The sequence below is a fragment of the Natrix helvetica genome (assembly GCF_964273705.1).
Source record: "Natrix helvetica genome assembly, chromosome: 2".
NCBI lineage: Eukaryota > Metazoa > Chordata > Lepidosauria > Squamata > Natricidae > Natrix > Natrix helvetica.
The window spans coordinates 296,113,365-296,140,635 of record NC_138552.1 but is presented as its reverse complement, the minus strand read 5'-3'; the positions used below and the strand labels follow the sequence as shown (position 1 = coordinate 296,140,635).

Here is a 27,271-nt window from a genome sequence, read left to right as displayed (position 1 = left end):
AGGAGGAGGAGGAAGAAGAAGAGGAGGGGGAGGAGGAGGAAGAGGAGGACTGTGGGGTCCTTGGTGCTCTCTGAGCTGGGTAGTTTTCTTGCAGATGTTTCATGACCCAACTAGGCAACATCATCAATGCTAGGAGGAGGATGGGTTTGCACAGAGGAGGAAGAAGAGGAGAAAGAGGAAGAGGAGGAGGTGGAAGAGGAGGAGGAGGAGAACTGTGGGGGTCCTTGGTGCTCTCGGAGCTTGGTGGTTTTCTCCCAGACGTTTCACGACCCAATTAGGGAACATCATCAGTACTAGAAGGGAGGGGGTTTGCAGAGAGGAAGAGGAGGAGGAAGAAGAAGAAGAAGAGGAGGGGGGAGGACTGTGGGGTCCTTGGTGCTCTCTGAGCCTGCTTGTTTTCTTGCAGACGTTTCATGACCCAACTAGGGAACATAATCAGTGCTAGACAGGAGGAGGAGGAGGAGGAGGAGGAGGAGGAGGAGGAGGAGGAGGAGGAGGAGGAGGAGGAGGAGGAGGAGGACGACTGTGATGTCCCTGATATTGAACCTGAGGGTTTTCTTGCAGACATTTCATGACCTAACTAGGTAACATCAGCAGTGTTAGTTGAGAGGAGAGTTTTTGGAGAGGAGGAGGAGGAGGAGGAGGAGGAGGAGGAGGAGGACGACGACGACGACGACTGTGGGGTCCTTGGTGCTCTCTGAACTGAGTTATTTTCTTGCAGACGTTTCCTGACCCAACCAGATAACATCATCAGTTTTAGAAGGAAGTAGGGCTTGCTCTGTTTACATATAATGGCTTGCTCTGTCAGAGAGAGGGGGGGGAGAAAGAGAGGGGGAGAGAAAGAGAGAGAATGAGAGCATGAGAGAGAGAGAGAAAGAGAGGGGGAAGAGAGAATGAGAGAGAATGAGAGAAAGAGAAAGAGAGGACGGGAGAGAGAGACAATGAGACAGAGAGAATGAGAGAGGGGGGGAGGAGAGAGAGAGAGAGAGAGAGAGCCCATAAGCTCAGAGAGCATTAAGGACCCCACAGTCCTCCTCCACCTCCTTCTCTTTCTCCTTTTCTTCCTCCTCCTCCTTCTCCTCCTCCTCTTCTCCACAACCCCCTTTTCCTTCCAACACTGATGATGTTACCTAGATGGGTCATGAAACGTCTGCAAGGAAACAGCCTAGCTCAGAGAGCACAAAGGACCCATCATTTCCATGCTATGTTTGAATATTTGGGATGGAGACTCCAACAGGCAATTGTTTGTGTCTACAAAACGGGCGCAGTCTTAAAAGAAACAGAGCCTCCGAACCCGTTGAGTTCTCCGTTCTCACCTCCTGCCATATTTCCAGATTTTGTAAAGCGTGCCTAATCTCTCGTTCTCCCAAAGATGCTGACCATGCAGTGTCCACCTTCGGCATGAACATCAGGAGGGTGTGAAAATTGCAGAAAACATCGCACGAAGGAAGCGGCTGTGGCAGCCCAGATCACCAAACATTTACAGAGGATATCTTGGGATTTGTCTGAAAGCTACCCAGCTGGATAAATTCGATTTACACCTGTAATAATTGGTCCCCCAAGGGCTGCTCCGCGGGGAATTTGATTCTCAAACAACAATCAAACCCGGTGTAACTTTTAAAGGGAGATGTTTTGCTCATATCGGATGTTACAGTTTAATTCTCCACCTAAGTCCCACCCACCCCCGCGGTTAAAATATAAAAGAAATGAGTTGGATTCTCTTTGGGGACTCTTTGCTTCTTTGCAAAATAAATTTCCCAAATCCAAATTATTCGTGTGTGTGTGTGTGTGTGTTATGTTTGGATTTCACAGAATAGAACAGTGACTAGCTAGGCATCATTTATTCTTCAATTCTTTATAGAGCTGATGCAAAATTGCTTTTGGTAAACCTCTCTTGCTTTTGCTGCGTCCAATCTCTTTTGCCAAGTTTTTTTTTTGTGTAAATAATTATGGGTGCCATTGTTTGATATCCCAGCCGGGTCCCAAAGGCCCCCGGGTGAATGTAAGATGGGAGAAACCCAAGGGCAACAGAAGGGAAGGGACGCAGATGGTTCAAAGCGAGTTTGGGTGCAAAACAACGTTGACCCCACGGAGGGTTTTTACTACCGGCGTGCAAATTTTAAAATCTAAATTACAACATTCCTAACAGGGTTTTCCATCCTTTGTGGAATCCATCAGGAGGAGGAGAAGAAGAGAGAAGTAAGTCCATCCAACCAGCGTGCAAATGGATTTTTGTAAAATCTAAATTACAACATTCCTAACAGGGTTTTCCATCCTTTGTGGAATCCATCAGGAGAGGAAGAAAAGAGGAGTAAGTCCATCTCGCATGCTTTGAAGGATCTCAGTAGTATTTTTCCTACTCAGAAGTTCTTGGTTCTTCTTCTTCTGGTAAGAAGAAGGCGGATTTTTCCACCGAGGGGGTCAAAACAGTACAACCCCCCCCCACATCGTGGGCCACGATATGGAAAGACGAGCCCATGTTTCTATCAAGAAGGTGCCAACTTCATCCTGGGGGTCTCCTTCGCTTCTGGTGGGGCAATCCTTCTCTTGTAAGGAGGCACTCAACCGCCAGGCAAGATGTTTTCCCCATGGGCAGGAGAAGACCTCCCTGCCTTGACCGCTTAGTCTTCTCCAGAAATGGAACCGTGGGGCTCCGAAAATCCATGGGACGAAGGAAGGATGCCCTCCCTGTGCCAGCTGTCCAGCTGAAAATGTCACACCTGCCACCGAGGTCTCCATGCAGAGGTCCACACCAACTGGGCAGGTCACAAACTCACGTCTGCTTCTCTGCGGTCCTTCACCAGTGCTAGTTTCGTTTAAAGAGCCCTAAAGAAAGAAGGGAGGCCATGTTGGTGAGAGAGAAAAATCCCATACGGGACGTCCTCGGTCTACGACCGCAACGGAGGCCGAAATTGCCATCAAGCGAGAGAGTCGTTAAGGCTGCTTGTCTGCATTTTAGGGCATTTCTCCCGTTCCGTTGTAAAGAGAGCCACACGGTTGTTAAGCGAATCTGGCTTCCCCGTGGACTTTGCGGGTCAGAAGGTCGCAAAAGGGGATTGCGTGACTCACACACACACCCAGGACACACTGCCACCGTCATAAATGCAAGTCAGTTGCCAATTGTCTCGATTTTGTTCATGGGATGCTGCACCGGTCGTAAAGTGCGAACAGCAGTGCCGTGGTAGTTTCAAAACGGCCACTAAACGAATGGTGGTAAGTTGAGGATTACCTGTGCACAATAGCTCAGCCACCCCAATGCTCAGACCAAAGGGGGGGGGCACTCTTATGACCCCCATGAGAATTTCTGGATCGTTCACCGAAATTCGATTTTTAAAAAAAATCTTGGGAGTTTCTACATTTGGGTTGGTTCTTCCCTGTCCTCACTTAGAGGTTATTAAATCAGCAATATAAGAATTGTTTTAGGGGATTGTGCAGATCGTCCTCGACTTACAATGGTTCGTTTAGTGACCATCCAAAGTTACGACGGCCCTGAGAAAAAAGTGACTTGGGATCATTTTTGACACTGATAAACATGGCCGCATCCTCAATGGGTCACACGATTTCCTTTCGGGGGCTTGACAACTGACTCACATTGTGACGGCCGCAGCCTCCTGGGGTCATCTGATCCCCTTTTGCAACCTTCTGACCAGCAAAGTCAATGGGGGAAAGCCAGATTCACTTAACGACCGTGTGACTCGTTTAAGAACTGCGGGGATTAGCTTAACAGCAAATGGCCAGAAAGATAGAGCAAACTCACTTCACACATGTCTCACTGAACGACATAAATTGGGGGCGCCGTTGTGGTCGTAAGTTGAGGACTACAACTTGGGAGCAGATTTCCCTTCTGAGGGAAAGGGGCTTCTTGGCTGAATAAAGCCAAATTCTCAAATTCTTTTCCTCTTTATAAATATATAAATTTATATTTGTATAAGTATTTTCAATTAAGGAAGCGCAACGTGAAGGATTCGGGGGGGGGGGGGGGATTGTCCCAATTCTATATACATTCTACCCACATCCACACCTACCAGCAGGGTTAGGGTAATGTCCCAGGTATGATTCCAAAGCCCATGTGCCACCAACTGACGGAGAAGAGCTGCAACCCAACATCCTCCTCCTGTATGCACTTACTACAGCCCCGTCTTCATTGCTGGTGTTAGTAAATCAAGGTGGCAAACAGACCTAATATGCTCCTTACTCCTCCTTTTTCCCCCTCCAACCACAACCCTGTGAGGTGGGGTCAGCTGAGAGAGGGGGACTGGGCCAAAGTCGCCTAGCCAGATTGCATGCCTAAGGTGGGACTAGAACTTCCAGTCTCCTGGTAATTGACCCAAAGTCACCTAACCAACTTTTGTGCCTAAGGCAGGACTAGAACTCACCGTCTCCTGGTGATTGGCTCAAAGTCACTGGGCTGGCTTTTCATGCCTAAGGTGAAACTAGAACTCCCTGTCTCCTGGTGATTGAACCAAAGTCACACAGCCAACTTTTGTGCCTAAGGCAGGACTAGAACTCACACTTCCTAGCCTGGTGCCTTCACCACTAGCCCAAACTGGCTCTTTTGCTAGAAAGGAAACTCAGCCAAATCACCCAAGTGGGGGCCTGCCTGGGGGGGAGGGGAGGGGAGGGGTCTCCTTACCTGCAGCATTGACTGCACAGATGATGATGATGAGGGAACCCAGCACGATGGAGAGGATGCTGAGGAACCTGGCCACACGGCCCAGGCGCTGGGCCCCGTCCACGTCCCCCTGGAGGTTGCTGTTCCTGGACTGGTGGAAAGAGAAGAGAGGGGAAAACGGAGAGTTTGGGAAAGAGGGACCTCCAAGGTCATCCAGACGAGCTTCCTTCTTTCTTGTAAAGTTACATAAAAATAATCTTGCAAGATCTCCCTGGGGAAGGAGGGAGGGAGGGAGGGAGGGAGGGAGGGAGGGAGGGGGCGCCTTGAACATGGGATAGGGGTGAGCAGAGGGAGGGAGGGGAGGGGGAGGAGAGAAAGAGAGAGAGATGATAGACAGACAGACAGACAGATATAAACAAATATATAGATGATACATGATAGATAGATGATAGATAGATAGATAGATAGATAGATAGATAGATAGATAGATAGATAGATATAGAAAGATAAATGTAGACAGATGAGAGATAGATAGATAGATAGATAGATAGATAGATAGATAGATAGATAGATAGACAGAGAGAGAGAGAGAGACAGACAGACAGACAGACAGACATAAACAAATATATAGATGATAGATGGATAGATGGATAGATGGATAGATGGATAGATGGATAGATGGATAGATGGATAGATGGATAGATGGATAGATGGATAGATGGATAGATGGATAGATGGATAGATGGATAGATGGATGGATGGATGGATGGATGGAGTAGAGATAGAAAGATAGATGTAGACAGATGATAGATAGATAGATGAGAGAGAGAGATGATACATGATAGATAGATGATAGACAGGCAGGCAGGCAGGCAGAGATGGATGGATGGATGGATGGGTGGGTGGGTGGGTGGATAAATAGATAGTAGATAGATAGATAGATAGATAGATAGATAGATAGATAGATAGATAGATAGATGAGAGAGAGATATATGATACATGAAAGATAGATGACAGACAGACAGACGGACGGACAGAGATGGATGGGTGGGTGGGTGGATGGATAGATGGATAGATAGACAGACAGACAGACAGACAGACAGACAGACGAGCACTAGGTGTGTGTGTGTGTGTGTGTGAGAGAGAGAGAGAGAGAGAGAGAGAGAGAGAGAGAGATAACAGAAGAATGATAACCAAATAACACACTGGAAGGGACCCTCGAGGTCATCTAGTCCAACCCCCTGCTCAAGCAGGAGACCCGATACCCTTTGAGCTCTCCAGTGATGGAGTAAAGCTGTTCCACTGCTTCATTCTCCCTAGTTCTCCGTTCGATCATAAAAGTTGAGAAGCGCCTCCTTCCGGCCACCTTTACAGACCCAGAAACTCGGGAGGGTCTCTTTTTGGGGGCCTCTTTTCTGAGCAATGCTTAGTCTGGGGCTCTCCCTCTGCCCTTCCTTCCACCTCGGGATCTCTTCAGGCAAATCTGTTTTTCGACCCACAAACCTTCCATGCCACCTGATGGGCACAGGCACAAGCCGTTTGCCCCTTTCGGACAGGGCGGGGCGACCCTTAAAACGGACCCCTGGCACTGAGTCTGCTCCCCAGTGGAATGATAATCCCACAGTCTAGTTGGGCTATGAAATGTCTCCGAGAAAACAATCACGCTCAGAGGGCATGGAGGACCCCACAGTCTTTCTCCTCCTCTCTCTCCCTCCTCCTCTTCCTCCTCTTCCTCCTCCCCCCCTTCTTCTCCTCCCCCCCCTCCGCCTCCCTTCTAGCATTGATGATGTTATCTAGTTGGGTTACGAAATGTCTCCAAGAAAACAATCACGCTCAGAGGGCATGGAGGAACCCACAGTCCTTCTCCTCCTCTCCCTCCTCCTCCTCTTCCTCCTCTTTCTCCTCCTCCCCCCCTTCTCTTCCTCCTTCTTCTCCTCCTCCTCTTCCTTCTCCTCCTCTCCCTCCTCCTCCTCCTCCTCCCTTCTAGCATTGATGATGTTATCTAGTTGGGTTATGAAATGTCTCCAAGAAAACAATCATGCTCAGAGGGCATGGAGGACCCCACGCTCATCCTCTTCTCCTTCTCTTCACCTCCTCTTCCTCCTCCTCTTCCTCTTCCTCCTCTTCCTCCTCCTCTTCCTCCTCCTCCTCCTCTTCTTCCTCCTCCTTCTCCTCCTCCTCCTCTTCTTCTTCCTCCTCCTCTTCTTCCTCTTTCTCCTCCTCCTCCTCCTCTTCCCTGGGCATAAAGGAACCAGAGCATGGTACTATTCTAGAAGCCACCAAGGCCAAGCCCACTGGCTGAATTTAAATGAGAAACATTGGGCTTCCTGCCTGACCCATAAAATTCTGGGATGACTTTTAGTCAGTCGGATTTTCACTTGGAGCTGTGGTGCAAAATGCCCCCTTCTTTAAACAATGCTAACGGTAACAATACAAATAAGAGCCCCCCCCCCCCCCAAAAGGGGAAAAGATTTGAACCAATACACTGTCCACGAAATATGTGTGGTGTGAAAAGAAAATTGCAAATAAAACATGATTTTTTTAAAAAGAAAAGAATTACCCCCTTCTACACGTCATTCTCAACTTCCAACCATTCGTTTCCTGTCCAAAATTACAACAGCACTGTGAAAAGGGACTTACCTCCGTTTTTCACACTTACGACCATTGTCGCCGCATCCGATGGTCACGTGATCAAAATTCCTGTTGCCAAAAAGAGTCCGAGTTGTCCCTGCGAGTTTTGCTACTGTCTTACTACCTTTTTCGCCGCAGTTGTTAAGTGAATCCCTGCAATTGTTAAGTGAGTCACACGGTTGTAGAGTGAATCTGGCTTCCGCATTGAATTGGCTGGCCAGAAGGTTGCAAAAGGGGATCGCGTGACCCCAGGACGTTACGACCGTCGTAAATGTGAGTCAGTGGCCACGCTTCTGATCACATGACCATGGGGATGATGATGAGGTTGATGACCCAGGACGCTACGACCGTCATAAACACGAGTCACTTGTCTGAATTCTGATCACGTGATTACGGAGATGCTACAGGATTCTTTTTCACACTAACGTTAGTGTGAAAAAGAGTCCTGTCGCTTTTTTCAGTGCCGTTGTAACTTTGGACCGTCGCTAAATGAATCATTGTAATGTGAAGATTACCTGTACCAAAAGACCTAAAAAAAAAGGGGGTGTCACCATAACTCTTGATGTTTTTTACTAAGGAGGTGTAAACAATAGTCCAAATTATACTAGCATTATTAATCGCAGTGGAAGGATGAGCATGAGAAATGACAGCTTTAGTATTAGAATTTGCTTGACGTTTAAATAATTGCTCTTCCATCTTTATTCAGCATTGTGTCGCCAGCTAGGAAGCACCTTCGGGTGGATTGCTTTCCGGAAAATGGGGCGAAGAAGCCCTCGTAATCAATTAATAAATGCCGTTTGGGAATCTTACGACAAACGGCAGAGCAGAAACCCATTAACTAAGTTTGTCTTTTCCTTCTTGGCCCTATCTCCACTTTCATTTCCTTCTCCCTGTGTTGCACACACACAAACACACATAAACCACACCCTTCGCTCTCCATTATCCCAGAATCTAACATCTGCCACTTTGTTGACTGTTGTGAATGTGTCACGCAAAAGGACCATTTTTATTTTGGCCTCTGAAAATGGCCTGAATAGGTGGGGAGGGCGGGGGGTTGAGCACCGGGGTGGGTGGGTGAGAGAGAGGGGAGGGGATAGATAGATAGATAGATAGATAGATAGATAGATAGATAGATAGATAGATAGATAGAAATAGAAATAGATGATAATGATAGATAGATAGATAGATAGATAGATAGATAGATAGATAGATAGACAGACAGACAGATAGATAGATAGATAGATAGATAGGCAGGCAGGCAGACAGACAGACAGACAGACAGATAGATAGAAATAGACGATAATGATAGATAGATAGATAGATAGATAGATAGATAGATAGATAGATATAGAGAGATAAATAGAAATAGATGATAATGATAGATCGATAGATAGATAGATAGAGAGAGAGAGAGAAATAGAAATAGATGATAATGATAGATAGATAGATAGATAGATAGATAGATAGATAGATATAGATAGTGATAGATATGAGAGAGAGAGGGAATGAGTGGATAGATAGATAGATAGATAGATAGATAGATAGATAGATAGATAGATATAGAGAGATAAATAGAAATAGATGATAATGATAGATAGAGAGAGAGAGAGAGAGAGAGAAATAGAAATAGATGATAATGATAGATAGATAGATGATAGATAGATAGATAGATAGATAGATAGATAGAAATAGATGATGATAGATAGATAGACAGATATAGAGAGATAAATAGAAATAGATGATGATAGATAGATAGATAGATAGATAGATAGATAGATAGATGTAGAGAGATAGATAGAGATAGATAGATGATAATGATAGATATAGATGATAGATGATGATAGATAGATAGATAGATAGATAGATAGATAGATAGATAGATAGATAGATATAGAGATAGATATAGATGATAATGATAAATAGATAGATGATAGATAGATAGATGATAGATAGATAGATAGATAGATAGATGATAGATAGATATAGATGATAGATAGATAGATAGATAGATAGATAGATAGATAGATAGATGTAGAGAGAGAGATAGAGATAGATAGATGATAATGATAGATATAGATGATAGATGATAGATGATAGATAGATAGATAGATAGATAGATAGATAGATAGATAGATATAGAGATAGATATAGATGATAATGATAGATTGATAGATGATAGATAGATAGATAGATAGATGTAGAGAGATAGATAGATGATAATGATAGATATAGATGATAGATGATAGAGAGATAGATATAGAGATAGATATAGATGATAATGATAGATAGATAGATAGATAGATAGATAGATGATAGATAGATGATAGATAGATAGATAGATAGATAGATAGATGATAGATAGATAGATAGATAGATAGATAGATAGATAGATAGATGATAGATAGATAGATAGATAGATATAGATATAGATGATAGATAGATAGATAGATAGATAGATAGATAGATAGATAGATAGACAGACAGATGTAGAGAGATAGATAGAGATAGATAGATGATAATGATAGGTATAGATGATAGATGATTGATTGATAGATAGATAGATATAGAGATAGATATAGATGATAATGATAGATAGATAGATGATAGATAGATAGATAGATAGATAGATAGATAGATAGATAGATAGATAGATAGATGTAGAGAGATGGATAGATGATAATGATAGATATAGATGATAGATGATAGATAGATATAGAGATAGATATAGATGATAATGATAGATAGATAGATAGATAGATAGATAGATAGATAGATAGATGATAGATAGATAGATAGATAGATAGATAGATAGATGTAGAGAGATAGAGATAGATAGATAGATAGATAGATAGATAGATAGATAGATAGATAGATAGGTAGGTAGGTAGGTAGATAGATATAGAGATAGATATAGATGATAATGATAGATAGATAGATAGATAGATAGATAGATGATAGATACATAGATAGATAGATAGATGTAGAGAGATAGAGATAGATAGATAGATGATAATGATAGATATAGATGATAGATAGATAGATATAGAGATAGATATAGATGATAATGATAGATATAGATAGATAGATAGATAGATAGATAGATAGATAGATAGATAGATAGATGTAGAGAGATATAGATAGATGATAATGATACATATAGATGATAGATGATAGATAGATAGATATAGAGATAGATATAGATGATAATGATAGATAGATAGATAGATAGATAGATAGATAGATGATAGATAGATAGATAGATAGATAGATAGATGATAGATAGATGTAGAGAGATAGAGATAGATAGATGATAATGATAGATATAGATGATAGATGATAGATAGATAGATATAGAGATAGATATAGATGATAATGATAGATAGATAGATGTAGATAGAGATAGATAGATGATAATGATAGATATAGATGATAGATGATAGATAGATAGATATAGAGATAGATATAGATGATAATGATAGATAGATAGATAGATAGATGATAGAGAGAGATAGAGAAAGAGATAATAAATAATAGATAAATAATAGATTATTCATGACAGACAGACAGATATAGATGAGAGATGAGAGAGAGATGATTGATAGATAGACGACACATGATAGACAGACAGACAGACCCTGTCCAAAGCCAGCATGACCTGTGTTTGCATTGGGGGCAGGCAGAAGTGGGGCAGGTTAAAATGCTGACAAAGAAACCCCATTGCCAATCGGGGGGGGGGGGGGAGTCGGAATTTGGCCTGAATATTCCAGGTATCCTTCCCTCCCTGCCTTTCCATCCTCCTTAGTTTTATCTCCATTTTATTTTTACATTGAAGAACTTCATTTACGGTTTCCATTTTTTATTTGGCATTGTATTCGACGTCTGCAAGACAGCTACCGTCACCTTTGGTGAGATGGGAAGTGTAAGAAGGTAAAGCTTCCCCTCCCACATCTGTGCTAGTCGTTCCTGACTCTAGGGGGCGCTGCTCATCTCCCTTTCAAAGCCGAAAAGCCAGCGCTGTCCGAAGACGTTTCCGTGGTCATGTGGCTGGCAGGACTCAAAGCCAAAGACGCACGGAACACTCTTCCCTTCCCACCAAAGGTGGCTCCTATTTTTCTACTTGCATTTTTTACCTGCTTTCGAACTGCTAGATTGGCAGAAGTTGGGACAAGTCACGGGAGCTCACTGCGTTACGTGGCGCTAGGGATTCGAACTGCCGAACTGCCGACCTTTCTGATTGACAAGCTCAGTGTCTTAGCCCCTGAGGCACTGCGTCCCTCGGGAAGTGTAATAGTTGGTTTTAATAACAGAGTTGGAAGGGTCCTTGAAGGTCTTCTAGTCCAACCCCCTGCACAAGCAGGAGACCTAGACCATTTTGGACCAGTGGTTGTCCAGTCTCTTCTTGAAAACCTCCAGTGATGGAGCACCCACCCACAGCCTCCAGTGGCAAGCTGTTCCACTGGTTAATTGTTCTAACTGTCAGGAAATTTCTCCTCAGTTCTAAGTTGCTTCTCTCCTTGATTAGTTTCCACCCATTGCTTCTTCTCCTGCCTTCGGGTGATCAGTCAATCAAAAAATGCCACTGAATACAAGATGCTGCACTTTTTCGTGGACAGGCTGAAGGACTGATGGAGCTTCCTTCCAAAAAGAATAGAATAGAATAGAACAACAGAGTTGGAAGGGACCTTGGAGGCCTTCTAGTCCATCCCCCTGCTTAGGCAGGAAACCTAAGAATAATAAGGATAGGATGAGGATAGAATAGAATAGAACAGAATAGAACAGAATAGAATAGAATAGAATAGATTAGAATAGAATGTGTTACCTAGTTGGGTCATGAAACATTTCCATAAAACCACCAAGCTCAGAGCGCACCAAGGACCACACAGTGTTTTTTTTCCTCCTCCTCCTCTTCCTCTCTGCAAACCCCCTTCCTTCTAGCATTGATGATGTTACCTAGCTTGGTGATGAAACGTCTGCAAGAAAACAACTAAGCTCAGAGAGCATCAAGGTTCCCTCATTACAACCCTGAGCTCCAAATATTTGCCTTGATTGCTAATCTGAATCTACTCCATGTTGCTGGATCGGATCCTGTCATCCAGGATGTCAAAGAACAACACACACACACACACACACACACACACACACACACCACACACCCTTTTCTGTATGAGGGTATTGCCCCTGAGTCCTGCTGCCTGCTTTCCATCTCCACAGTTGAGAAATAAAGCAAAGAAAAGAGACTGAGAGGTACAGTTGACGGTTGAACTAGAAAAAGCACTCTGCACATGCCTAGGAATACACTTGAGGGTTTCAACAGGACATCTTCCTAACAGCTTCATCCACACGTCCTAGTTTGCCCAATTCATGACTGTTTTCCAGATTTGTGCAAGATTTGGCAAACAACACAAAAGAAGCCACAAAAAACAAACAAATCATGGTTAGCCAAAGCAGGTTTAGCTGGATTCTTTCATTGACCTGGTTACATTTGCTGGAGGGCACCAAAAAGTTCTGGAGTTGAACTGCCTTCATTCTAAGAGGCTTTCGCATTCTGTCCTCACTACTAAATTCCAGTTTTTTTGGTGGGGGCGCAAACAGTGGGCAGATCTAAAGCAAAGATTTGGCAGCTTTCTAAGGCAATCTATTCTCTCTCTCTCCCTCTTTCTTTCTCTTCCTTCCTTTCTTTCCTTCCCTCTTTTCTCTCTCTGCCCCCTCTGCCTCTCTATTCACTCTCTCATTCTCTCCCTCTCCTTCTCTTTCTTTCTCTTCCTTCCTTCCATCCTTTCTTTCTTTCCTTCCCTCTTTCCTCTCTCTCCCCCCTCACCCTCTCTCATTCTCTCTTTCTCTCTGTCTCTGTCTCTTTTTCTCTTTCTTTCTCTGTGTCTCTCTCATTCTCTCTCACTCTCATTCTCTCTCTCTCTCTCATTCTCTCTCTCTTTCTCTCTCTTTCTCTCTGTCTTTGTCTCTCTCATTATCTCTCTTTCTCTCATTCTCTCTCTCATTCTCTCTCTGTCTCATTCTCTCTGTCTCATTCTCCCTCTCTTTCCCTTTGTCTCTGCCTCTCTCTTTCTCTCTGTCTCTGTCTCTTTCATTCTCTTTCTCTCTCTCTCTCTCTTTCTCTCTGTGTCTCCTTCTCTCTCTCTCATATTCTCTCTCTTTCTCTCTGTCTGTCCCATTCTCCCTCTCTTTCTCTTTGTCTCTGTGTCTTTCATTCTCTCTCTCTCTCTCTCATTCTCTCTGTGTCTCATTCTCTCTCTCTCATATTCTCTCTCTTTCTCTCTGTCTGTCCCATTCTCCCTCTCTTTCTCTTTGTCTCTGCCTCTCTTTCTCTCTGCCTCTGTCTCTCTTATCCCCCCTCTCATTCTATCTCTTTCTCTCTCTCTCTCATTCTCTCTGTCTTTCTCTCTGTGTGTCTTTCTATCTCTCTCTGTCTCTCTCATTCTCTCTCTCTCATTCTCTCTCATTCTCTCTCTCTCTCTGTTTCATTCTCTCTCTTTCTATCTTTCTCTGTCTCTCTCATTCTCTCTCTCTCTCTCTCTCTCTCTCTCTCTCTCATTCTCTCTGCCCCCACTCTCTCCCCCCCCCTTTTTTCTAAAACCACAAAATGGGCAGGAATGGAAGTTATCTATCACATTATTTGAAATCAATCAGTGGAAAGCCCATCAAATTTCTCCGGAGTAAAAATCCAACCCCCTCCTTTTATTTCTTCAACCTGCAGAATGAAAAGCTTCTCCTGCAGGGAAGTAGCTGAATATTTTAAAGAGATATTTTCATCCCTCTGCCTTTGAAAAGAATCTCATTTCGCGATTATCTAAGAGTTTTGCTTGAATAGGAGAGGCCCCTGACCTGGCTCTTCCTTTTAAAAGATTAACAGAGTTGGAAGGGACCTTGGAGGTCATCTAGTCCAACCCCTCTTCAAGCAGGAGACCCTACACCATGTTTGACCGATGGCTGCTCAGTCTCTTCTTTAAAATTTCCAGTGGAAGGGAGGAGGAAGGAAGGATAGCAGAATAACAGAGTTGGAAGGGACCTTGGAGGTCATCTAGTCCAACCCATCCCTCGCCCAAGCAGGAGACCCTACACCATGTCTGACTGATGGCAGTCCAGTCTCTTTTTGAAAAGCCTCCAGGGATGGAGCTCCCACTCAAAGCTCCTTGGAATCTTGTCATTTAGGAAAACTTTCCTGTTCCCGCACTTCTGCTTTAAAAAAAAACTGCCTCGCGCAAGGTTAGTTAGAAGAAGGGTCGATTCCCCCTCCCCCCCACCCCCGGATTTCGTCGCCGCTCCTAGCTGGATCTCCAGCCCGTTTAATAACCCGCCGACTTTACGGTGCGCTTTTAGGAAGGGTTTGGAGAGGTGGAGAAGGGGTACCCCGCTCTCCAAGCCGAGCCTGCTCCAGAAGGCTGGCCGCTGGGAGGGGGCTCTCTACACGACCCCCTTCTTGAGCCCACCCAACTCTCTCAAGCCCCACCTGTCTGCCTTCCACCTGTCTGGATCCCCGGAAAAGCAGCGGCGGTTCCCATGCGCCCTGGGCGCACGCGGGGGGATGCTGGCACGGGGCGGTGGCCGGTGCGCTCTGGGCGCGCCGCTTGGGCTTCACGTTTCCCGACCTTTCTGAATTAATTCTAAGGCGACCCTCTCGCCCAGAGGCGACCCCCTACGTTAAGGCCCCCGCATTAAACCTGAATCTTTTCCCCCAGTCCTCAAGATTTAGGTTTAAATCCCCACCCCGCCCCTTCCCATGATGGAGAAGACCATGACTGGCCAGGTGGGGCAAAAACATGAGAAGATAGAGAGAAAAATAAGATGAAAACTGTCAGTATGTGTATGATGAGAATAATGAGGTTTAACGTTAAGGAAATATTGTTACTAGAAGATCCTAAGAAGAAAAATGTATAACGTTTAAACGCTCAACCTATTATACTAAACTTAGGGAAATAATGTTCATATGATATTATTACTAGAAGAACTTAAGAAGAAAAATGGAGAGTTTGATAACGTTTAAATGCTCAATATATTAGGGAAATAATGTTCATATGAATGTGAAAGATGGGGCAAAAGAGAAACGAAGCGGCACACGGAGGTTTGTACCCCCGATGACACACTGCAGAAGGAAAGATTAAGGAATGTTTATTTTTGTCATTGAAACATAATAAAACTCTATAAAAATAATAACAATACTAATAATTGAGGTTTCACTCCCTTACCATGATGGAGAAGACCAAGGCCAGGATGTTGACCGGCCAGATGGGGCAAAAGCAAGAGAAGATGGCCAGGGGCAGGTAGTCCGGGGAGCGCCCGGCTTCGGGCAGGTTGGAGGTGGTGGCGGTGGACGAGGCGCGCCCCAGGCTGAGCCGCGACGGGGAGAGCGAGGTGGCTTCCAGCGGGCCTTCCGAACCGGCCCGGTAGAGCAGCCCGTGCCCGTTGAGCTCCGCCGCCGCGGCCCCGACGGCAGCCGCCTCCCTGTTCTCCGCCGGGGAGGGCTTGGGGGACGTCGGGCGGCTCCCCAGCAGCTGCTCCGTCTCCTGCAAGGAGGAGGAGGAGGCGGCGGGAGGCGGCGGAGAGCCGGCCAGCGCCGTCTCCAGCTGCGCGTTGGCGTTGATGGCCATGGGGCTCTTCCTGCGGCCGCTGCCCAGCCTAGGCGCCCATCGCTGGGGGAGGAATGGGGCTTCCGCGCCGCTGTCCAGATGCTGCGCCTCGCTTGCGCTGCTTTCCGCGACCTGGCGCTCTTTGCGAACTTGGAAAGGCGTCCCCGGGGCTGCCCAGGCCGGCTCTGAGCTCACGAGGAGGAGGAGGAGGAGGAGGAGTCCCGCCCAGCCAGCTCTCCGGCTGCCAGGCTGGGTAACATCATCAGTGATAGTAGGAAGGGGGGAGGAGGAGTGTGGGGTGCTTGGAGCTCTCTGAGCTTGGTGGTTTTCATGTGGACGTTTCATTACCCAGCTAGGTAACAACATCAGTATAGGAAGGGAGGGAGGGAGGGAAGGAAGGAAAAGAAGGAAGGAAAAAAAGGAAGGAAGGAAGGAAGGAAAAAAGGAAGGAAGGAAGGAAGGAAAGGAAGTGAAGGAAGGGAGGGAGGGAGGAAGGAAGGGAAAGGAAAGGAATGGAAAGGAGGAAGGAAGGAAGGAAGGAAGGAAGGAAGGAAGGAAAGAAAGGAAGGAAGGAAGGGAAGGAAAGAAGGAAGGAAGGAAAGGAGATGACTATAGTGTCGATATTCTAAGTTTGTTTTCTTCTTGCAGACATTTCATGACCCAACTAGGTAATATTATCAGCGCAAGAAAGGAGTGGTGTTTGCTGGGAGGAGGAGGAGGAGGCGGAATGATGACTATGGAGAAGAAGACTTGAAGAAGGGAAGAGGAGGAGGAGGACTGTGGGGGTCCTTGATATCCTCTGAGCCTGGTCATTTTCATGTGGGCGTTTCATTACCCAGCTAGGTAACATCATCAGTATACAAAGGAAGGAAGGAAGGAAGGAAGGAAGGAAGGAAGGAAGGAAGGAAGGAAGGAAGGAAGGAAAGAGGAAAGGAAGGAAAGAAGGAATGGAAGGAAGGAAGGAAGGAAGGAAGGCGCAGGAGGGAGGCAGGGACCCCTCGGGCTGGGTGGGGCAAGGGGCAGCCCAATTTGCATGGAAGGCTTTGCTTGGAAGTTGTAGGCGCAGAGCCCATTCCCAGAGGAGTCCCCACCCCCGCTTTCTCCAAAGGGAGTTCACCAAAGTTTAATCCATGGGGTTCTTGGTGCTGTCTGAACTTGGTGTGTTTCATTACCCAGCTAATGGAGGAGGAGGAGGAGGAGGAGGAGGAGGAGGAGGAGGAGGAGGAGGAGGAGGAGGAGGAGGAGGAGGAGGAGGAGGAGGAGGAGGAGAATTATAGTATCCTTGGTACTGAAGGCTTGTTTTCTCCTTGCAGACATTACATGACCCAGCTAGGTAACATTATCAGTGCAAGAAAGGAGTGGTGTTTTCTGGGAACAGGAGGAGGATAAGGAGGAATGATGATGATGGAGAAGACTTGAAGGACGAGGAGGGAGGAGGAGGAGGAGGGGGAGGAAGAGGAAGAAGAGGAGGACGGCTGTGGGATCCTTGGTGCCCTCTGAGCTTGATTGTTTTCATGTGGACGTTTCATTACCCAGATAGTTAACATCATCAGCGCTCGAAGAGAGGAAGCTTCTTATTGAAAAAAGGGACTTATGACTGGTCCTCATTCTTCCATCTGTGGTTGTATCCTCAGGGTCTCACCTGACTTCAACCCAGATGTTTGGCATCCAGCATGTACCGTATTTATGGCTGTTGCAGGATCCTGGAATCACGTGATCTCCATTTGCAATCTTCCCCAGGGGAAGGAAGGGAAAGGAAGGAAGGAAGGAAGGAGGGAAGGAAACTTCCCCAGGGGTCTTCCCTAAAAGCCAAGTCAATGCAGGGAGCCAAGGAAAGTTAACGACTTTCACGATTCACTTAATGACCCTGGCAAAAACCTCCTAAAATGCTTAATGACTGCTTCACTTAGTGATGTGAAGTTATGACCAAAAGTGGGATGTTGTGATCCCAGTTTTGGTCATATGTCAAGGACTACAAGTCTCCCTATAAAATCAGGGAAAGATTCATGGATTTGTTTGGCTTGGCTGTTCCAAGAAAACTTGTCACTTTTATAAACCGCCTACAGTCACTGAAAGTGGGAGGCTATAAATATAAATTCTCTAAATAAAGAGAGAAAAAATCTCTATATAATTAAATAAAATAAGAAATGCAAATAAAAATCTTTCAGATCTTGTGCAGAGTTGATAAAGATATGTCAAAACTTTCCTAAATGACGTGCAATTCTCTGGATTAGAACCTTGCAATTTTCTTGATTTTTCCCCACTTCCTATGTTACAATTTTTGACTTTCTTGTGGGAAATATTTGTGGTCTCCTATCCACGTAACCACCTGGTTATTTTCCCAGCTCAGAGAAGTTAACCAGGTGGTGTTGCTAAGTGATGCAGTTGTTAAATAAATCATGTCTGAGTTTACAACCTCTTTTGCCTTGGTAGCTCAGCACATCACCGCAGTCGTTAAGTGAATCAGGCAGTCGTTAAGCGAATCTAGCTTTCCCCCACTGACTTTGCGTGTCAAAAGCTGGCTGGAAAGGTCTTACAGGATGATCATGTGACCCTGAGATGCTGCAAACATCATAAATATATGCAATTGCCATGTACCAAAATCATGATCATAGAATAGAATAGAATACAATAGCAGAGTTGGAAGGGAGCTTGGAGGCTTTCTAGTCCAACCCCCTGCCTAGGCAGGAAACCCTACACCACTTCAGACAAATGGCTCTCCAACATCTTCTTAAAAACTTCCAGTGTTGGAGCATTCACAACTTCTGGGGGCAAGTAGTTCCACCGATTAATTGTTCTTACTGCCAGGAAATTTCTCCTTAGTTCTAAGTTGCTTCTCTCCTTGATTAGTTTCCACCCATTGCTTCTTGATCTGCTTTTTGGAGAATAGCTTGACTCCCTCTTCTTTGGGGCAGCCCCTGAGATATCAGAACACTCCTAGAATTAGAATTAGAGAATAGAGTAGAGTAGAATAGAATAATAGAATAGAATTAAAATTAGATAATAGAATAGAATAAAATAATAGAATAGAATAGCAAAGCATAGAATAGAGTAGAATAGAGTATAGAACAGAATACAGAATATAGAATAGAATACAGAATAGAATGGAATTAGAATAGAATTATAGAATGGAATGGAAAGGACCTTGGAGGTCTTCTAGTCCAACCCTCTGCTCAGGCAGGAAACCTTATAATATTTCAGACAAGTGGCTGTCCAATCTCTTCTTGAAATCCTCCAGGGATGGAGCACCCACAACTTCTGGTGGCAAGCTGTTCCACTGGTTAATTGTGAGAAATTCCTCTTTAATTCCAGGTGGCTTCTCTCCTTAGTTAGTTTCCATCCGTGGTTTCTTGTCATGTGACCTTGGAGACCGTGTGATGGTCCTTTCCCCTGGGCCTGATTCTTCTCTTAATGGGGACATCCAGTTTTCCCAGCAACAATACAGGTAGTCCTCGACTTATGACAATTCATTTAGTGACCGTTCGAGGTTACAATGTCACTGAAAAAAGTGACTTAGGACCGTTTTTCATACCTATGACCATTGCAGCATCATGCGGTCAAAATTCAGACGCTTGGCAACTGTTTCATACTTATGACGGTTATGTGATCTCCTTTTGCAACCTTCTCACAAGCAAAGTCAACAGGGGAAGCCAGATTCACTTAACGACCGTGTTTCTAACTTAACAGCTGCAGTGATTCACTTAGCAACTGTGGCAAAAAGAGTCGTAATTGTCTTGCTTAGCAACGGAAATTTGAGGCTCCATGTTGGTCGTAAGTCGAGGACTACCTGTTCCTTCCACCCTAGCTCTTTTCTATTAGTTTTCTCTGGTGAGGAGCGCCCCCTTGTGGCACCATTCAGAACCACATCTGAGTCATCTACCAAGGAGAAGATAGAACACAAATACATTCAAAAGTTGCTAAGTGAAAAAGTTGTTAAGTGAGTTTTGCCAAAGTTTTGCAAACTTTCTTGCCACATCCTCCCAGTGCCTACAAGGCTCCAGTGTTTGAGGGGCTGCCCCAAAGAAGAGGGGGTCAAGCTATTCTCCAAAGCACCTGAAGGCAGCAGAAGAAGCAAGGATTAAAACTAATCAAGGAGAGAAGCAATTTAGGAGAAATTTCCTAATGGTGAGGACAATTAACCAGTGGAACAACTTGCCACCAGACGTTGTGGGTGCTCCAACACTGGAGGTTTTTAAGAAGAGACTGGACAGTCACTTGTTTTAAATGATGCAAGGTTTCCTGTTTGAACCAGTGGTTGGACTAGAAGACCTCCAAGGTCCCTCCTGATTGAGTGACAGAGAGACCAAGTAAGTCAGCTGCATATTTATGATATAAGATCTCCTGCCTTGAGCAGGGGGTTGGGCTAGAAGACCCCTGAGATCCCCTCCAGCCCCAGGAGTCTATATTCAGTGTTTTATTTTGAAGAAATGTTTTTATTTAACTTTTCAATGTTTAATTTTTTTTAAAAAAATGTATATTATTTTGAACTGCATGCCGTCCAGAATCATTGACTGAGAGTAGTGGCTCTAGAAATAGAATAGAGTAGAATAGAATAAATAGAGAACGGAATGGAACGGAACAGAACAGATAATGGAGTGGAATGGAGTGGAATGGAGTAGAGTAGGGTAGGATAGGGTAGGGTAGGGTAGGATAGAATAGAATAGAATAGAATAGATATTAGAATACAATAGCAATCATAAGATAAAATACTTAATGATAGTCACATGGTACAAATAAGCAATCAATTCATACTAGGAAATATAAATCTAAAATATAAATATAAATATAAATGAGGAAGCACTGCTTTGCTTAGCAGCAGAAAGTTTGACCTCAATTGCAGTCGTAAATTGAGGATTCCCTGGAGTTTTTTCAGTGCTGTTGAAACTTTGAGCAGTCACTAAACGAATGGTTGTAAGTTCAAGGACTACAGGTACCATATATTCAACTTTGGGCTGTAATAAAGACTTTAGGTGGAGGAGGTGCTGTGCTTGCTCTGAGCGCCAGATGTCCAACATCTGGATTGACGTTTTTCCAAATGTGCGTTGTTCAGGCAAACTTATTTGAACAGTAGTCTTCGATTTACAACAGTCCATTTAGTGACTGTTTGAAGTTACAATGAAACTACGGTAGTGACTTATGACTGTTTATCACACTTCTAATCTATGTGGCATCTCCATCATCATGTGATGAAAATTCAGACGCTTGGATAGTGACTCGTATTTATGACGGTTGCGACGTCTCAGGGTCACTGGAGGAAGAAGCGATCTTTTCTTTTCTTTTTTCTTTTCTTTCTCTTTTCTGACCTTTTTTCTCTCTTTTCTTTCTCTTTTCTATTAACTTTTTCTTTTCTTTTTTCATTCTTTTCTTTTCTCTTTTCTTTTTCTATTCTTTTCTTTCACTTTTCTTTTCTTTCCTTTCTTTATTTTCTCTCTCTTATTTTCTTTTTCTTTTCTTTTTTCTTTTTTCTTTTTTCTCTTCTTTTTTTCTTCTTCTCTTCTCTCCTTTCCTCTCCTCTTCTCTTTTCTGCTTTTTCCAAAATGTTTTGAGGACTCCAATTAAGCCAGTTGACTTCTCTGGCTGCTTTATGGGGGTCTCCACCAAGGCCCAATCTTGCCTGCTCTCAAATCAGCTTTTAGGTGAAAGGAGGGAGTGAAGAAGAAGCTGCGGGAGCAGCCGGAGACCCCCTTCCTTCCTTCCTTCCTTCCTTCCTTCCTTCCTTCCTTCCTTCCCTCCCTCCCTCCCTCCCTCCCTCCCTCCCTCCCTCCCTCCCTCCTCTTCCTTTCTCGCTCTGATTTCGGAACCAAAAACAGAGGGACCGAACTGCCGAAGGGACCCCGGCCTGAAATGTATATTTATTCATACGGATTAGATTTGTGTGTTCTCCGCAGCTTCCCAACATTAAAAAACGTTAAGGCCTGAAAACAACAGGACAATAAATAAACAACAATTAAAAAACAATAATTGACAATGAAGAGATGGGGATGATGGGAGCCCAGAATACAGGGATGAAATGCAGAACGAGCGTCCAAAGTTGTGTTTGTTGGTGTCAGTCATTGGCACACTCAAGATGTTGCCCTGAATTTCTCTGGCCATGCAAACCAGAGTTTAGGGGATGGAGGTTATCAAGCCAGAAAGAACACACACACCCAATTCTGCATAGTGTCACTAGCCTCTGCATGGTGTGGCAGGCAGCATTTTCCTCCACGCTGGTTTTAATTCTTGCAGTCAGTGTCCCCCCACCCATCTCTCCTCCTGCCCCTCCCCCTGCAGCCCCCTTCATTCTGGGGGTGGTGTGGGGGCGTTGCTTTCTGACCACATCCTGAGTACCGGAAACGCTTTGCTGCGTTCTTCCTTCCTTCTCTCTCGCTGACACTTTGCTCTCGCCGGAAAAAAACTTTGGCCACCGGGTTCTGCTCCAAGTAGGCCAAAGTCCTCAACTTACGACCATTGGGGTTAGGATTCCCATCACTAAACAAGGCAGTGGTTCAGAGGGGTTCTTAAGGGAAATGTGCAGCCACGTTTATGACTTCTTTTTGGCCACGGTCGTTAAGCGAATCCCCAAAATTGTTAAGTGAATCTGGCCTCCCCCGTTGACTTTGACAGGAGGTCATAAAAAGATGATCACGTGACCCAGGGACTCTACAGCCATCCTAAGTCCATGCCAGTTGCCAAACGGTTTTGATCCCGATTTTGACCATGGGGATGCTGCACCGGTCGTAAGAGCGAGGACTGGTTGCAAGTCACTTTTTTCAGTAGTGTTTAACTTTGAACAGTCACTAAATGAAGGGTCGCAACTCAAGGATTACTTATAATAGCAAAGCTGGGTGGAAAATCAGCACAATAATCGCTGCATTTGGATTTTCCGAAGACGGACAATGTACAGCTGGTGTGCGTTTGTGTGTATTTGTGTTTGTGTGTGTTTGTGTTTGTGTGTATTTGTGTGTTTGTGTTTGTGTGTATTTGTGTTTGTGTGCATTTGTGTGCGTTTGTGGATGTATTTGTGTGCATTTGTGTGAGTTTGTGTTTGTGTGTTTGTTTGTGTATGTATTTGTGTGCATTTGTGTGAGTTTGTGTGTTTGTTTGTGTATGTATTTGTGTGCATTTGTGTGAGTTTGTGTGTTTGTTTGTGTATGTATTTGTGTGTTTGTTTGTGTGTATTTCTTTGTGTTTGTGAGTTTGTGTTTGTGTGTGTTTGTGTGCATTTGCTTGTATTTGTATGCATTTGTGTTTGTGTGAGTTTGTGTTTGTGTGTTTGTGTGTATTTGTGTGTTTGTGAGCATTTGTATTTGTGTGTGTTTGTGTGCGTTTGTAATTGTATGTGTGCATTTATTTTTGTGTGTATATTTGTGTGTTTGTGTTTGTGGTTTTTTGGGAGTTTGTGTTTGTATGCTTGTGTGCGTTTGTGTATGTATTTGTGTGTGTTGGTGTGCGTTTGTGTTGGTGTGCATTTGTGTTGGTGTGCGTTTGTGTTGGTGTGTATGTATGAGAGAAAGAAAGGATAATTTGATGAAATACTTTGCTTGCTGGCCGCTTTCCGCTGCTCAGGGTTATCCAAGCCTTTGGGATTTGGGGATAATCCTTGATTTACGACCGTTCATTTAGTGACTATTCAGAGTTACAACGGCACCAGAAAAAGTCACTTGTGACATTTTTCACACTTATGACCGTTGCAGGATCCCATGATCAAAATCCAGACGCTTGGCAACTGACTCATATTTATGACGAAGTCAATGGGGAAGCTGGATTCACTTAACAACCGTATGACTCACTTAACCACCAAAGCGATTCACTTAACTGCAGCAAGAAAGTTCCTAAAATGATCCCCTCTTACGACCGCCTGACAAGCAAAAGTCCATGGGAAAACCAGATCCGCTTAACAACCGTGCTACTCATTTAACCACGGAAGTGATCCACTTAACAACAGCGGCAAGGAAGTTCATAAAATGGGGAGGGGGGAAACATCATATACAACTATCTTGTTTAGCAAAGGAAATCTAGCACTGAATTGTGTTTGTAAATCAAGAACTACCTGTGCTGGCCCAGGTTCTGGGGCGGGGTGGGGTGGGGTGGTGAGGGGAAATGGATCTCCAGGGAGCAACTGGATCTAATGCATACGGCGGGTGCGAATTTTGCCCTATCAGCACTTGGAGGGGATCCAGACAACCACTTAAACCTTGTCAACGATTCCTTGTTTATGGCACTTTATGCTCGCCTGGACTCCAGTCCAAAAAATAGAGCAAGGGGCTTGTGCAGATTGCAGTGTGTGTGTGTGTGTTTGTGCTTGTAGGGGGCAGACGCACACATGCACAAGTGGGCAAGCCCCCCCCCCCGCCCCCCAACACAAAACCCGTTCCCGATTTGGCTCAGGAGTCTATTAATCTGAAATAGGAAATTTAATCTCTTAATCTAAGGAAAGAAACTTCCTCCAATTCTATGTTTAATTAGCCCACCGAACTGGAGGAAATTTGGCTCCAGAGATTTTTGGGGGAGGGGCAGACCCCTGGGAGGGGGGAGGAAACTCTGCCGCTTCGGAGGGGGGGAGAGGGGAGGCCAGCCCCCTCCTCCCTCCCTCCCTCCCAAACCTGGTTAATTCCCCCCAGGAGAATTAACTGCCATTCAGACGGAGGAGAACGGTCTGAAGAAGCTCACGTCTTCCCCCCCCTCCCCAAAACTCCCACCGTCCGCATTGCAGAGGACGGACACCCCCTCATGCAAGGCAGACCCCGAGGCTGGAGCTGGACTACCTAGGAGTCCAGGTGAAATTGGGGAAGGGGGCTGTTTAAAGGGATTGACAAGGCAGGAATGGAGGGAGACGGGGGGGGGGGGATTGAGCATCTCTGCAGTGGGTGGAAAGAAGAGAAGTTGAAGCAATGGTTGAACCTGGATTTTGGGGAGTGGGAGATAAAAGGCAAGGGGAGCGCTGAGGGGGGAGGGAGAGGAGGGGGCAGCGTTTTGTGGTACAGAGTCTTTTAGGGGGGCAAATAAAGGGCAAGGGACGCATGAGGGGGGTGTCCTCCATGCAGCGACAGGAGCTGGAGCAGAGATTGGGGGTACAAACTCAAGGGGATCCAAAGCCCCCTCCCTCTTCCAATCCTACCTGGTCTCCAACTGCCCCTTCCCAGACTGAGGGGAGGGCAAGCATGGGGTGGTGGTGGGGAAAAAGGAGAGGAGCCCCTCCAGCCAGGTGCAGCAGCCTCTCCCAGCCTCAATGGGGCATTTTGAGAATTGAAGCCCACCTACCCTAATAAGCCCCTTTCCTTTGGGGGGGGACTCCACTTCCCCATTCTCTAATCCAGGGGTCTCCAACCTTCCGGACCTCAAGATACGACCATTCAATTCATCAGTTTAAATCCCCCAGACCACTCATATGAATATGAAAGATACATCGTATGTAGTGCAATATAAAAAATGCATTTTTTCGGTGGACCCCCAGTGAAATCGACCCTTGCAGGGGCAATGGGGTGCAAAGAAAAGGGGAGGGGGGACAAGGCATGGGGCGGGGGGGAGGGAGAAGGAGAGGAGCCCCTCCAGCCAGGCGCAGCAGCCTCTCCCAACCCCCTCAATGGGGCATTCTGAGAATTGAAGCCCACCCACCCTAATAAGCCCCTCTCCTTTGGGGACCTCCCATCCTCTAATCCAGGGGTCCTCAACCTTTTTAACCTCAAACTGTCCAGCGTGGACCTCGCCCCGTTCCTAAGAGGTCCTTAAAGGGGGCGTGCATAAGCGCACCAATATGCCTTCCATCCTTGCCCTAATAGCCCCTTGAATTCGTATTGATTTCCTGTATTCATAACCATGTTTCTACTTATATCTGTTATCAAATTCATGCTTGACGGAAAAAAAGAAATGAAATAAAATAAAGTAAAATAAAGCAAAGAAAGTAAAATACAGTAAAATAACATAAAATAAAGTAAAATAAAGCAAAGAAAGTAAATTAAAGCAAGAAAGTAAAATAATAAAAATAAAATAAAATAATAACATAACATGAAATAAATTAAAGTAAATTAAAGTAAAATAAAGTAAAATAAAGTAAAATAAATAAAAATATACCACTCAATTCATCATTTTAAATCCCACTAATGCATTCCCATATGCATTTTTGAAAAGAAAGATACATCGCATTTAGGGCAATATAAAAAATGCCCCTTTTTTGCGGACCCCCAGTGCAATCGACCCCTGCAGGGGCAATGGGGTGCAAGGAGAGGGGAGGGGGCAACCAGGAGAGGAGCCCCTCCAGCCAGGTGTAGCAGCCTCTCCCAGCTCCCTCAATGGGGCATTCTGAGAATTGAAGCCCACCCACCCTAATAAGCCCCTCCCCTTTGGGGGGACTCTGCCCCCATCCTCTAACTCAGGGGTCTCAAGATAGAACCACTCCATTCATAGGTTTAAATCCCACTAATGGACCACTCAGATGACTTTTTAAAAAAAGAAAGATAAAATAGTATTTAGTGCAATATTTTTAAAAAAGTATAAAATCTTCAAGAGTAAAAAACAGGAGCCTGGCTTGGACTTACGGCCACAATTGAGCCCCAAAATTTCCAATTGCTAAGTTGTTGAGTTTTGCCTCCTTTTATTATCTTTCCGGCCACCGTTGTTAAGTGAATCGTTGCAGTTAAGCTAGTAAGTCAGTAAGACTTAGTAAGAATTAGTAAGTTAGTAAGAGTTAGTAAGAGTTAGTAAGTAAGAGTTAGTAACAGCTAGTAAGTTAGTAAGAGCAAGAGTTAGTAAGAGTTAGTTAGTAAGAGTAAGTTAGTAAGAGTTAGTAAGAAAGTTAGTAAGTTAGTAAGAGTTAGTAAGTTAGTAAGAGTTAATAAGAGTTAGCAAGAGCTAGTAAGTTAGTAAGAGTTAGAGCTAGTGAGTTAGTAAGAGTTAGTAAGTTAGTAAGAGTTAATAAGAGTTAGCAAGAGCTAGTAAGTTAGTAAGAGTTAGAGCTAGTGAGTTAGTAAGAGTTAGTAAGAGCTAGTAAGTTAGTAAGAGTTAGTAAGTTAGAAAGAGTTAATAAGAGTTAGTAAGAGCTAGTTAGTAAGAGTTAGAGCTAGTGAGTTAGTAAGAGTTAGTAAGAGTTAGTAAGAGCTAGTAAGAGCTAGTAAGTTAGTAAGAGTTAGTAAGTTAGTAAGAGTTAATAAGAGTTAGCAAGAGCTAGTAAGTTAGTAAGAGTTAGTAAGAGCTAGTAAGTTAGTAAGAGTTAGAGTTAGTGAGTTGGTAAGAGTTAATAAGAGTTAGTAATTGCATTAAAATTTAGATAACGAAAGGATGTAGAAGCTTCTCAGAGCTTCATCGCTGCTCCTTCCAATCTTTGCTGCGGACCCCCAGGGAAATCGACCCTCGCAGGGGAAGGGAGGGGAGAGCCCTCCGTCCCGGGACAGGGCAGGGGAGGGGCGGGGAGGGGCGGGCCGGAGGGAGGGTCCCAGGTGAGCCCGCCCGCCCAGCTCCGCCCGCCTGTCCG

General features: G+C 44.7%; 1 protein-coding gene and 1 long non-coding RNA gene across 2 annotated transcripts in view; both read right to left on the bottom strand.

Annotated features, from left to right (window-relative positions):
• Positions 1-27,271, bottom strand: part of LOC309388305 — a 393,048-nt gene that overhangs the window by 196,089 nt on the left and 169,688 nt on the right. The window lies entirely within an intron of this gene.
• TRARG1 (trafficking regulator of GLUT4 (SLC2A4) 1) lies at positions 1,837-15,846 on the bottom strand (the record flags this gene model as incomplete). The annotated part of the gene is made up of 3 exons (XM_081940449.1): positions 1,837-2,826; positions 4,634-4,763; positions 15,445-15,846. 3 exons carry the CDS (start codon positions 15,844-15,846, stop codon positions 2,807-2,809), a joined length of 552 nt encoding a protein of 183 aa, XP_081796575.1. The 3' UTR covers positions 1,837-2,806.